The sequence below is a fragment of the Urtica dioica genome, chromosome 7, assembly GCF_054948205.1.
Source record: "Urtica dioica subsp. dioica isolate 48M chromosome 7, U.dioica_male_clone48M_v1_H2, whole genome shotgun sequence".
NCBI lineage: Eukaryota > Viridiplantae > Streptophyta > Magnoliopsida > Rosales > Urticaceae > Urtica > Urtica dioica.
The window spans coordinates 27,008,409-27,022,083 of NC_142762.1; the positions used below are offsets into that span (position 1 = coordinate 27,008,409).

General features: G+C 35.4%; 1 protein-coding gene across 2 annotated transcripts; it reads left to right on the plus strand.

Moving 5' to 3' along the window:
• The first annotated feature begins 299 nt into the window (after nt 1-299).
• Nucleotides 300-7,590, plus strand: LOC149390598 (gamma-tubulin complex component 4-like). 2 transcript variants are annotated; one of them, XM_089621276.1, is made up of 16 exons: nt 300-612; nt 698-980; nt 1,058-1,194; nt 1,720-1,818; nt 2,232-2,352; nt 2,454-2,723; nt 2,963-3,043; nt 3,127-3,210; nt 3,516-3,602; nt 3,742-3,797; nt 5,404-5,571; nt 5,789-6,014; nt 6,287-6,375; nt 6,767-6,920; nt 7,053-7,175; nt 7,255-7,590. In XM_089621276.1, exons 1-16 carry the CDS (start codon nt 455-457, stop codon nt 7,321-7,323), a joined length of 2,205 nt encoding a protein of 734 aa, XP_089477402.1. In that variant the 5' UTR covers nt 300-454; the 3' UTR covers nt 7,324-7,590. The 2 variants fall into 2 exon arrangements, 1 of the variants encoding a protein (XP_089477402.1); XR_016300334.1 differs by lacking the exon at nt 7,255-7,590 and having other exon boundaries at nt 6,300-6,375; nt 7,053-7,086.
• Nucleotides 7,591-13,675: the final 6,085 nt, after the last annotated feature.

Below are 13,675 nucleotides of genomic sequence, written 5' to 3' on the forward strand. Positions count from 1 at the left end.
AATTCAGCTTTTGTTACCAACAGCAACGGTTTTATAAACAGTTTACCAAACACCTGTCAGTTTTTGAAAAAAAATAGTTTTTTTTCAAAAACTAAATCTAAAAACACTTTTTTTATAAACAAATTTATGCCAAACGGGACTATTGAATGTTAGTGTTACTAATTGAATTTGAAACTACAACCGGAAATTATTTAAAAAAAAAAAAAAAAAAAAAAACACAACCCGAATAAAATCCCAATTCCAAATTTTGAAGAAGACTGCCCTCGTTTAATTGAGACTTGAGACGATCAAAGAAAATATAAAATCCCGCCGATTCATGATTTTCAATTTCAATTTCGTTTTAAAATATAAACTTTGTTTGCTTAGTTCATACTCCAGTTTATGATTCATTTTCATTCCAAAAACAAGACTCTCTCTCTCTCTCTCTCTCTCTCTCTCTCTCTTCACAACAACGATGCTTCACGAGATTTTGCTTGCACTTCTGGGCTACACCGGTGATCTGATCACCGACCGGAGAGACCATCACGAGTCACTCGGCGCTTCCTTCCCCTCCGACGAGGAATCAACCTTCGAACTCGCTCCAGATTGCTCCTTCCTTCAGCCCAGCGAAAGGTACTCATAAACCCTGACCTCATACATATGTGTCCACAAAGCACCGTTCGAGCGGTGATGATGCATGCTAATTTGCGTAATTCAGAGACCTGGTTGAGAGGATCGTGGCGCTAGGGTTTCACTACAAAGAGCTCGATCGATTTGCCACCAAGTCCCGGAATCTGAGCTGGATAAGGTCCACCGACGCGAGTCCTCTGACGGAGCTCTCGAGAGGGGAATTCCGGCGGCGGAGCGTTTACCAAAGTGCGATGGCGAACGGAATCGTCGAGGTTCTGACGGTCTACAGGTCTGCTGTTCTTCACGTCGAGCAGAGGCTTTTGGCCGATAATGTCCCGAACTTGGCCACAGTCATTGAGGGCCTCAACAAGGTTTTTTTTTTTTTTGGGGATTTGCATTGGGTGGTTTATTTTGTTGGGACTTTATGATGGGTTCTTTCGGCGTGCAGTTCTTTGTTCTTTTGCCGCCTTTGCACAAGCTCATTGCAGAGATTGAGAGTGATGATATTCGCGGTGGCCAACTTCTCAACCTGTTGCACAAGCGATGCCATTGTGGAGTTCCCGAGTTGCAGACCTGCATTCAAAGGTGTGTTGAATTACCGGCATTGAGAAGAGACATGTTTGCTTTATTCCCTTTAATTGGTTGGATGTTATGGAAATGAATGGAATAAAATGACTGTGTAAAGTTTTTGTTTGGTTTATTTATGATTTTGTTCAAGAGCTTATCTTCCTCTCATTTGTGTTATGAAATCATCAGTATCTAGGTGAGCGGATGGAATGGGCTGTTCAATTTGGCGAGTGACATTCTATAGTATGAGCATGGCTATAAGTGAAAGAATTGGAATATTGACGGCGAAATTGTCAAAAACTATTTGATCCAGCTTAGTTTTTTTAAGATTATTTGAAACTCAAACAAAATAATTGATTTTTTCCAATGCTATTCGTTTATTCTTATTTTGATTTTGCAACCTGACATGCCCTGAATGATTAATGTGATGAAACTTTACTAAAGGTTTTGATTAGCATAACTTAATAATTTTCTGAAGGCAAGAATGAATAAGCTGCATTATGATTGAATCAATGTGCTCACTTGTCAATGCGTGTAATATAGGCTTCTTTGGCATGGACATCAGGTATTATATAATCAGCTTGCTTCATGGATGGTTTATGGGATTCTTCAAGATCAGTGTGGAGAATTTTTCATCAGGAGGTAATATTCGAGGGAACTTTTGTCTTTATAGCTTACAAGAGTCTATCCAAGCCGATGTCACGGTTATCAAAAATAAAAAATTAAATTAGCATTGTCTTAAGTTGAACATAGTCTGTAAGCTTTAGGCACTTGTTCTTTTCAGGAACTTAAAAAGATCTAAAGATTGGTCACGTGTCCTTTCTAGAATTCAATAAATGAATATCGCTCTGTCAAGCAGCAACTAAAATAGAGATATCACATCTGAGATGGTTATTTTTTTATGTTAGAATTTGTATATCTTACTGCAATTTTCCGTGAGCTTAGGTACCTTCATCTCAATGATTGATCTGTCATTAAAGGTTTTGTGTTCAAGCTGACATTTTGTTTTCTCTGATGAAAGTAACATGAAACATTCTGGTTGAATTACTTTTCAGGCAGGGACACAGGGGTATAGAGCAAGGCTCAACTCAATCGGACGTAGCAGAAAAGTTGTCAAGTCTACCAATGGATGGCGTGTCTCTAACTGATTGGCATATGGGTTTTCATTTATATTTGGTATCTTGATTAGCCTTGTCTTTACTAGCGCCTCAAAGATGACTTATATGTCTGCCCTCATACAAGTTTCTACTAAATTATCTTATGTTTTCTTTTTGTAGGATATGCTGCCAGAATTCATTGACATGCGCGTTGCAGAATCAGTTTTCTTAGCTGGTAAAGCTATGAGGATTCTGCGCAATCCTAGCCAAGCATTCCGATTCGAGGATCCTTCATATAATCAGCAGATGCCCAAATGTTTTCAGAGGTTTCAAGGTTTCGGACATTTACCTGTTGAGAAGGAGCCTTTTGTTGATAAAGAGAAGTTTGAAGAAGCGTTGCTTCCACAATCTGAGGCTGATATGATTGAAGTCTTGCTTTCAGAACTTAAGGTTCCTTGCACTACCTTAATACTATGATGCATTTTTATGTTCATTCGTAGTTTGTAGCATTAGAAATCCAGTGCTACAGAACAAACTCTAGAAGTTAGTCGAGATGATTTCGTGTGCGTCCCCTTCAATATTTTATTCCCTCGACAGTTTTTTACATTTGGTATAGGCTGCAATAGAAAATGTATGGTTTTTATTTTCAGTGCTTCAAGTAGATCTCAAAGCTAAATTACTTGCTACAGGAGGCCCCAGAGTTTCAAAAAAGAGGATTTGAGTATGCTATTGACTCCATTAGTGCTATTTCAGCCAGACAGCTTTGGAAGGTGCTGGGTGTCATAATTATGATCTAGTAGTTTCATTGAACTGGTTTCTTAAGTATTCTCTAATGTAATTTTTTATATATCAGCTTGTGGTGGTACGAGCTGACTTGAATGGGCATCTGAAAGCTATGAAAGACTATTTTCTTTTGGCCAAAGGAGATCTTTTCCAGGTGAGCAGTGGGTGCATGAACAACCCCATTTATAACGTCAACTTCAAATTACGGAAATAAATTCTTCATAAGCTAATTGATTTTCTATGTTTAATTTGTTTGCAAATACTTATTTTTATGACAATGTAGTTATTATTTCTAAGGTTTGGAAATGATGGACAAGCTGCAGGATGGACTATCTGTAGTAATAATTACAACATGTACTCTTTAAGCAACAACAAAAAAAGCCCGTCAATATGTTTATTGATATCATTTGTTCATTGGATATTGCTTCTAAAATAACAAGACATTATTTATCATGCTAGTGTTTTCTTGAGGAAAGTCGTCAGCTTATGCGCTTACCACCTCGACAGTCAACTGCTGAAGCTGACCTTATGGTTCCTTTCCAGCTGGTAAGACTAATGTGAAAGAACTCCAAAAAACGAAAAGAAAAAAAATCTAATTAGGTAAAAAATTGATCAATCTGCCAGTTGATTTTTTAATTAGAACGGCATTTGGAATACGAGTTAATTGGAACTGATTGTAATGCAGGCGGCAGCAAAGAGTATTGGGGAGGTTGACAAATACTTCTCAAGAGTATCTTTGCGGTTAGAGCCATGTGTCGTTCTTTCAAGTTAAATTTAGAGTGAATTCATTTGTATAAATTAGCGCTTATCTTTTCTCAATATATATTGATGCCGGTGGGTGTGGCCGATGATATCGAAAAAATCATGAAGAGGTTCTTTCTGAAAGGTTTCGATTGGAGGATCCTCCCCGTTCAAGTGTAGCTTGGGAAACGTACCGCCTTCCATAGTACAAGGGGGTTTTGGGTTTGGGAGTCTCGTTGATAGGGATAAAGTTCTCTTCTTCAAGTGTTTACAGAGATTTCTGAAAGAAGACGGAGCTTTGTCATAGAGTTATTAGAGCAATCTATGGCCTTCAGAGTGGTATCTAGCTTGGTCTAGTGGTAATCCCACACATACCTCGACTGAGAGGTCCTGGGTTCGAGCCCCCTGAGCTGCAAAAATGCATGTCCCCTTACATGTGGAGGATTTATCCTCTTTCAGCATAATGCCCCTGAACTTATCTTGGCTAATAGTGTAACCTGCGCTTGCAATGCCACTTCTTCGGGGAGGAGTGCACGTCTTGCGTGAAGAATAGCTGTAGCGGCCAATATATCATGTAATCTTGGCTAATAATGCCACTTCTAAAAAAAAAAAAAATCTATGGCCTTCAGAACAACGGTTGGGATCTGGGGGATTCCACTGCTCACATTTATCGGAGCCCTTTGAGCATCCGCGTGTTCCATCTGTGAGGAGTTTTATAGTCGGTGTTCTTGAAAGTTAAGTGACTGGTCTATTGTGAGATTTTGGGAGGACCATTGGTGGGTCGTATTTAGTCTTAAAGACCACTTCCCAGGGCTGGAACAGTCATGCCCGGCACAAAACACGCCCCTCTCCTGAACAAGTTGATTGGAATTTGTTATTCCCAAGGAATCTGTCTACTAGGAAGTCGGTAGAAGCTATAGTATTTCCCGAAAATCTAAGTTTTGTTACTTTGTGGGAGGGCTTAGAAGATCGTCATGTGTGGCTTAACGATTCAATAGAGTTTTCTGTAATATATATGTCTTCTGACCTTGCTCCATCCGCTGATCAGCCCATCATCCCTATTTTCTAGCTCTGGAAATCCCCGGTGCCGATTAAAGTTCAGATTTTCTGCTAGCTGGCCTCTTAAAAAAGAGTCAACACCGCTGATCGTGTTCAGAAGCTAAACCTTCACCTCAGTGCTGCTCCCAAACATCTGCTCCCTATGTAATAGGGCAGGGGCAGATCTCGTCCATCACTTTTTGCACTGTCCATCTTCAACAATGAGTCATGGAACTTGAACGGACTGTTCGACAGCATATATCATTGTATTGCATTATGGCTTTTTTCCTCTTGTGATGATTATAAGATGTACTCGTCTGCTGAATCGTCTAGGGATTAGGCTAGCTCTCTGTAAAGGCATTTGCCTATATTTATCTTTCGACGGAAGAAGTTTAGGTTTAGGGAAATGGGTTGGCGTGTACGATTAGTGCTTGTTCTGGTTCCCTTTGTCCTCTCAGTATCTAGCATTGTATTTCCCTATGGCTCAGACGTTTTTCCATAAAATTACACCAGTGTTTCTTTTTAAAAAAGATTTATATTAACATTAGTACCATTTTGTACCTACTAGGATGCCTTCATTTGGAATGACTCTTAAATCTTCCCAAGGTGACTTGCCAAACGGTAGAAACTCAAGTGTTACTTCAGAAACAGTCCTTGATGGCTGGAATGGGATTTCTCTTGAGTACACTGTTGATTGGCCGCTACAGCTGTTCTTCACGCAAGAAGTGCTATCTAAGTAAGATTACTACAGAAATTCGTGGAAGCAAAATTTTTTTTTCCTATCTTCTTCGGAATATATCTAATGACTTTGGAACAGATAATCACAATGTCATCTCAACTGTCAATGAAGAAAAAGGGATTTCAAAAGAGGGATAAAACTTCCAAAAAAATCGATTATTACCATCATAAGTCATAACAAATAATTTATTTGGGTACGGAATAATTTTCTTCAGGTATACAAGGGTCTTCCAATATTTATTGCGGCTCAAGCGAACACAAATGGAATTGGAGAAATCATGGGCCTCTGCGCTGCACCAAGATCACACAGATTTTGCCAATTGCCGCAATGCTTGCTTAAAGGGTTCCGTATCACAACAGAGATGGCAACAATTCAGACCCATGTGGTGCATTAGAGAGCATATGGCATTCTTAATTAGAAATCTTCAATTTTACGTACAGGTATTGCTGTTTAATTTCCTCTTGGCAATACCAAAATATTTAGTGACACAGAAGTGTATTAGATTTCACCTTCTCTAGTAGTTGTATGTTTGTTGACAATCTCCTAATTAATTTTCCATTTTTCACCAAAATATTTAGTGACACAGAAGTGTATTAGATTCCTTTTCCTATCTTGTTTGTGTCTAGAATTGATATGCTAGAATCTCAAAAGGAATTCTGTCTGAGTTTTGATACGCTCATCGTATGGTTTTGAACTCATTTTATTGTTTTAGGTGGATCTTATAGAATCCCAATGGAACGTTCTTCAAGCTCGCATTCAGGATTCTCAAGATTTAACTGAACTTGTGGGATTCCATCAAGAGTAAGTCAAAATGGGGTTGTAATTGCCTAGGATTCAAAAAAAAAAAATTGTTTTATTTGAGACGTTTTGGTTATTAAAATGAAGTACATTGGGGGAAAGCGTAAAGGCGCTTTTTATTTCTGCTTATATGCTCATTGTGCCTTACTAAAATGTAATCGAACGATTTGTTGATGCAGTAGAATTTATGTATACATTGGACAATACCAGAAAACTCCATTTCCTTTACGGTTACAGGGCTTTGGGCTTGTCCCTTTCATCCCTTTGTCTATATACATCATTTATTATTCTACATTGTGACCTGTTCTGGTTCTGCTTGAATAATATTTTTGGGTGGATGCCCAAAATCATTCAGGTTCTGAATTGCTCGTGTTTTGTGTGTATTTTCTCACAGGTATTTGTCGGCATTAATCTCACAATCATTCTTGGACATTAGTTCTGTACGAAGAATGCTTGATAGTATAATGGAACTTTGTCTTCAGTTCTGCTTGAGCATTGAAAACCAAGAAAACGGTGAAAACACATCTGAGCTACAGCACATAACTGAGGTACATGTTCTGGTTGAGCCAAATATTGCTTCTAAATTATAAGCCTTTTTCATTACTTTGGTCTTGAGCCAAACTGATTTTTCAAATTCCAACATCCTCCTTCGAATATGTTTGCTCTTTTACTTGGTTCAGGAATTCGACAAGAGATCAAACTCGTTGTATACCATATTGCGAAGTAGCACACTAGTTGAAAGCCAACGAGTCCCATTTCTGCGGCGTTTTCTTCTGCGTCTGAACTTCAATTCATATTTTGAGGTAATGAAATTTATAAAGGGATTGTTTGTCAAATTATCCAGTCTAACTAAAAACAATCATATTATTTTCCTCTCTCCAGGCCACTGCTAGATGTGCCATTAATGTCGTCAGACCCCAACAGATGGTCTCGGTTTTGAATCAAGAGTAACCCTCTGTCAGCCTCACAAATGGTTCTTCAAGCTCAAGCCCATTTTGTTGATTAGTTGTCGTTTTTAATCTTCTGAACAAGTTTTTTTATTACTTTGTCATTAAAGTTATTGCCCTGTCGTATTTATAAAAGCTACTACGGTCGCATTTGTGATTCCTCGTTTATACTAAGGGTCAGTAGAGATATATAACCCAAGGAAAAAAAATGTCGTTTTCGTTGCCATTTCGAGCCTCCTGATTTATGGAAAATCGTTATGTCGATGGAAAACCGAACGGAAAAATTGTAGAAAAGGGCAAGTGAAATGCCGTTTTCGATGGAAAACTGATGTGCCGACGGAAAACCGAACGGAAATAATGTTGCGAAACAAACACATACATATATATATATATATATATATATATATATATATTCTCTTTGTAAATATAGTCCAAATTTAAAACACTTCAAATCATACATATCTAATATAAATGTTCCATATTGAATTACATACTACCAAATTGTTCATGAAATAAATATGTTTTACAAACATATAGTTACAATAGAAAATTATGTATCAATAGAATCCCGATGGACGTCCCGGTTGGATAAAACTCGGTTGATTTTCTTGAAGCTTGCAATATTGAGACCAATAGAATCATAAGCTTGGTGATTATGTAACATGGGTTCTACTTTATGCTAGAGGTAGATTTGTCCGTTTAATTGATGTTGCTATGGTTAGAACAATATACATTTTTATATATAATAATGTCATACATAAGCTATAATTATTCCAATTATGGTGTCTTAATTTAGTTTTATACTTCAAAACAAAAATAGTTTCATACTTGCAATTTTATTTGCTCTCGCAATGTTCTAGATTTGTGAAATATAGTTTTATAATAAGTCTACGGAAAATATACACATGAATATTCTACAAAAAAAAAAAAAAACAAAAAAAAAACACTATCGATTGCATATGTCCCTTAAATCTAGATGAGGATTTAGAAATAAAAATCAAAAGTTGTAAAAAGGTATTTAAATTATCAAAATTTATTTCAAGTTGAGATGATAAATATCAATAACTGGAGATAGAAGTATAAAAAAAATTCAAAGAGACATAAAAAAAAAAATTCTCCCTCACGTCATCATCTCTCCTCTCATTAAAAAAAAACAAATTCTCTCCGCTCTCTTTACAATTGGGCCCCACTTTTTTTTACTTTTGCTTCAGATGACATTATGACATATTCCATTAAACACTTTAATACGATTTTTCCTTGGGACTCACTTTTTCTTCCCCTCTCTTTCTTCCCCGAATCTCATACGGTTCCCTCTCTCTCTCCTATTATCTTCTTCAAAGGAAAAAAAATATAGTCCGGTGAGCTAGAGAAAAAATTGCCGGAGAACAACCGAATCCACAGCTTCCGAAACGACAATCGACGAAAATCGGCGACATCAAACAACTATACGAAAAATACAGGTGTCGTCGGCCGCTAAGCCACTGGCAGCGACTTCGCCGGCGATTTTCGTTGATTTTCTCTCGCATTTGAAACCATGATATAACCATATGAAACATTATATTTTTTCAATCAGCTAACTTTTGATAAATTTTAAATAAATAGTCACAAGATTTTATTTATAAGGTCAAAATGACTCATTTATCATGTTGTTTTTCCAGCCTACATACTTCAAGTTTTATTAATTAAATTAAATCAAGTAACTACCATTAATATTAATCCTTAATTATTTTTATATTCTCTCATTATTTACGTTGATTATTCTTTTAAATTATTTGTTTGAATTATTCTAGCTTTCGACGTTTTTTTCTTCTTCAATTTCATAAAAAAAAAAAATTGTTAGTAAACGCTATTAACTATTACTAACATATATTAACCAATTTATTATGTTTATTAACTATTATTTACAATTATTAACTTATATATTTTATTTTTTCAATCCAAATTTTCATCTTCACTTTTTGAATCTCGTAGCTCAACAAAACAAAAATTGATTGATGATAGTAGATAGTTGTAAATAGAAGTTAATATATTAGTAATTAATAGGTGTATAAGTAATCGTAAATACATTACAGATAGAAAAAAAGGTACAACCAAATTTGAATAATAATAATATGTGCTAACAAATTTTGGGACAACACAACATAATCTAAACTAGTATATACAAAATTAAAATCTAAATGCATTACAATCTAAATATGGTTTTGCTTGTGAATTTGGTAAAACGGACTTCACGGTTGCGTCTGAAACAACGAAACAAGTCTCGGGGTAGTCACAGCGGCGGCGATTTTTGGCGACCGGCAAGATGAACAAAGTTATGTTTTCCGGCACTTCTTAACCTCCAAGTCACAAAACGATCATCATCCTATGCAAATCTCGAAACAAAACTATCCATTTTTAGAACTCTCTTCAAAATAAACCCAATGCAAAAAGAATCGAGATAAATAGAGTTCCAATGGAGGAGATATTAATTGACGAAGTTTCAAACCCAAGACTAATTGCTACAAAAAAAAAAAATCAATTAATTAATAATAACTGATTCCATTTGAATTAAAAAAATGAGAATAAAAAATTTCAAGTCAGCAAACAAAAGAGTAAAATTTGGAAATAAAAAATTTACGAAAAGATGTAACGTCATGCTATGTCACAATTATATCTATTTACTTATGTACATTTACCAATTGTTGGTTATTTAGAAATTCTATAAATTTAAGTGTCTTGGTTACAAAAAAAAAAAAAAATCATACACTAATAGGCTTTAATCCTATTTTTATGTTTTCCTCCTACTAATACCCGTACATATACGTAACATTAAAGGGTTAGTTTAGTGTTAGGGAAGATTCTTGGGAAAGTATCCAATTTGATATACGTAACATTAAAGGGTTAGTTTAGTGTTAGGGAAGATTCTTGGGAAAGTATCCAATTTGATTTCTCATGGAAGAAACAGTTGGGGCCATTGTGATAGTCTCACAGTCGATAATGTCGGGGCTTGAAATTTAGTCGAGTCCAACCCGAACACAACGGTTATAAAAAAATATTTCACATTTTTACATATATATAAAGAGGAACCCACTTTTACTGTTCAATCAGTGTACGCAGGGGCGGACCCAGGTGGTGGGCTCAAGTGGCCTGCCCCCCCCCCCCCCCCCCAAAAATTCGGGCTTAAATTTTTTTTTTTTCAGCCTAATTTCAGTTTTGGCCCCCCTTCTTTTCCGAGTTTGGATCCGCCACTGAGTGTATGTTCACTGGTCATGGTCAATAAAATTTACATATACCCAAGGAAAAAAATGCCGTTTTCGTTGCCGTTTCGAGCTTCCTGATTTACGGAAAATCGTCATGCCGATGGAATTTCCAACGGAAAAATTGTGGAAAAGGGCAAGTAAAATGCCGTTTTCAAATGCCGTTTTCCATGGAAAACCGACGTGCCGACGGAAAACCGAACGGAAATAATGTGGTAAAATATATTTAAAATATATACATGTAATACATACATATATTGATGTGATGTGATAGGCCCATCATCACTTTGGATTCCACTCAAAATTAATACACGCTTTACACTCTCTCTCTTCTTCTTCACCAGATTTTCAGATCTACAAAAATTATAGATCCGCGCTCCTCTCTCTTCCCCCATGTCTTTTTCTTCTTCTTTTTCTTCAACACACACCGCCGGAATTTCAAGTTTCGCCGGAATTTCACCAAAAAATCTGGAAAAAATATATATGATAGATCGTCACATTACAAACAACTTTCATGAAGAAGATTATATGAAAAAAAATCAAATTACTCAAGAAATTGAAGGTGCAAGTTTCAGAATCTAGGGTTTCCAAAACGACTTGGAAATTCCTTCAAATCGTCGGAAATTCGTCGACATATTGTTGATTTATATCTTCAGCGCGACGAAAATGGTGGAAAGTCGCCGATAGACGTGGAATTCCTCCGACACCCGAGTTGTCTCCTCCACAGCCGCGATTCGTTTTTTTTCTTTTCCTTCGAATTTCTTCGACTTTCCTGGATAAGAAGATGGTTTTATACAAAGCTTGGAACGACAACTACCGGCATAAAACGACGGAAACGAAATGTCGTTTCGTGGAAATTCCTGCGACATCAAAGATGGAAACGACAACTTTCTCTTCCGCTCGCCGTTGACCCATGGAAATGGAATTTCCAGCCGAAATTCCTGGAAATCCGGCGGCATTTGATTCCTTGCATATACCTCGACAGATTTCTAGATAGTACTTTTTAATGCTCAGACACCTCAGACAGTTTTGTATATAGTACTATTTTTCTGGTCAGAGTTCTCTAGATAATTCAATGCATATCAAGAACAATTCATTGATTTTCTATATATACATGTTCAATCTGCAAAACACATCATCGTAACCCTCTCTCCAAAACACTCACGGTAGCATCTGTTTTAAACAAATTTCCAGAAAAAAAAAATTTCAAAAAAAAGAGAAAAAAAAACTCTTCAGAAAATCATAAAATGAATCACTAATCACAAAATCATAGCCATCTCTCAAACACTCAATCACTATAACATCTCTTTAAAAAAACTTAAATTTTTTTTTCTCTTTGTCCGTATCTATTTGAAACATTCAGATATTAGACTCCATTCACCTGTCAAGTCAAATTTTTCAAGTGCAGCGTTCACTCTAATTCAGGTATGTATTGCTTCATTCATTAAACTCATTACTTAAACATTTGGATAAAAAAAAAAAAAAAAAAAAAAAAAAAAAAAAAAGGTTACACAAAATACATATTCTACCATGCCTTGGCTTGACCAGTTTTAGCTTTTGGCCGAACATGTTGTTAAGAGTTTTTATATGCTAAAAAATCCATTGATGGGAAAACTACTTAAACGTATAATAATCCATTTCACTCGCTTAAAAATGGGGAAAAAATCGAACAAACCATGTGGGAATGTGAAAGGAGAGAAATTTAATATCTTTTGCATATTGGTTAGGACACATTTTATGGGTGTCATATGTTTTCTTTTCCATTCATAACAAAATAAATTAAATTAGAGAGATAGTGAGAGTGTATTACTAAGACAAATCAGCAAGTCAGAATTTATTGATATAATTTCCTTCTTCCCAAATCCAAAACTTGAGAGAGAGAATCAGAATATTAGCAAACTGTTAGTATTAGAAAACTCTTAGTGATTTTTGTTGTCAATTCATGAAATCGTATTTACATAATTTATTGATATGAATGTCCTTCTTCCCAAATCCAAAACTTGAGAGAGAATCAGAGTATTAGCAAACTGTTAGTATTAGCAAGCTGTTAGTGATTTTTGTTGTCAATTCATTTTAGTATTTGAATTTAGCTTTTTTTCACTTTTTGCTTCTACTACATATATGGTAAAAAAATCAACCAAGAAACAAATTATTAAAGACTTTTCCGGAAAAAAGGCGAACATAAGGAAAAAAAGAGAGAGCGGCGGTGAAGATAAGAAGAAATGATTTTTTTTCTAATTTATAGTTGCGATATAAATGGATCTACACCGTTGAAATTGTTACAGATCCGACGACTCACATTTGAAGATTCTTTATGCAAGGATTGTCGTTTTTAATTTTGTGCTGTCGTTTTTTACAATATAAACTCAATAAGCGATTTGCCACAGATCATTTAAGGGCGTTGTACAAATATGGTCAAAAGCAAACCTTCTTTTTTGGTTTTAGCCAACGTTTTCCAAACTTTAGGAATATAGACTAATAAGTAAAAAAAAGTTTGATTTTCTCTTATCTATTAACAAATTCGTCACTTTCTCTCTCTTATTTTTTTTCATACACTTTGTTTTATAAAAACTTCAAAAAACCATATCTATCTCATATGAACTCGAAATTGAGTGATTTCAAATCCTACAGATTCGTGACGCCTAGATCTTAAAAAATAGATCCATTGTATTTGATAAAAAAAAAATCATGTTTAATGCCATAGATATAGAAAATCACGTTACTGCTTTAGACATGGAAATAACTGAAAATTTTCGGAAATCATCAGGAAATAAGTGGAAACATAAACATGATGCATTAAACATGATTTTTCATTAAAAAAAAAAACAATGGGTTTATTTTGAAGATTTCGGCGCCACGAATCTGTAGGATTTTGAATCACTCAATTTCGAGTTCGTATGAGATAGATATGGATTTTTGAATTTTTTATGCAAAAAAAATGTTAGAAAAAAAGTAGGAGAGAGAAAGTGACAAATTGAAAAACAAGAGAGAGAAAGTGATGAATTTAGAAGAAAAAACGTTATATTTATTTAAGGACAAATATCGAATTTTAACTCATTACCTCTAGTGTCACCTAATATAGTTGGCTATTTTTCTAAAACTCTCAAAACGTGAGCTAAA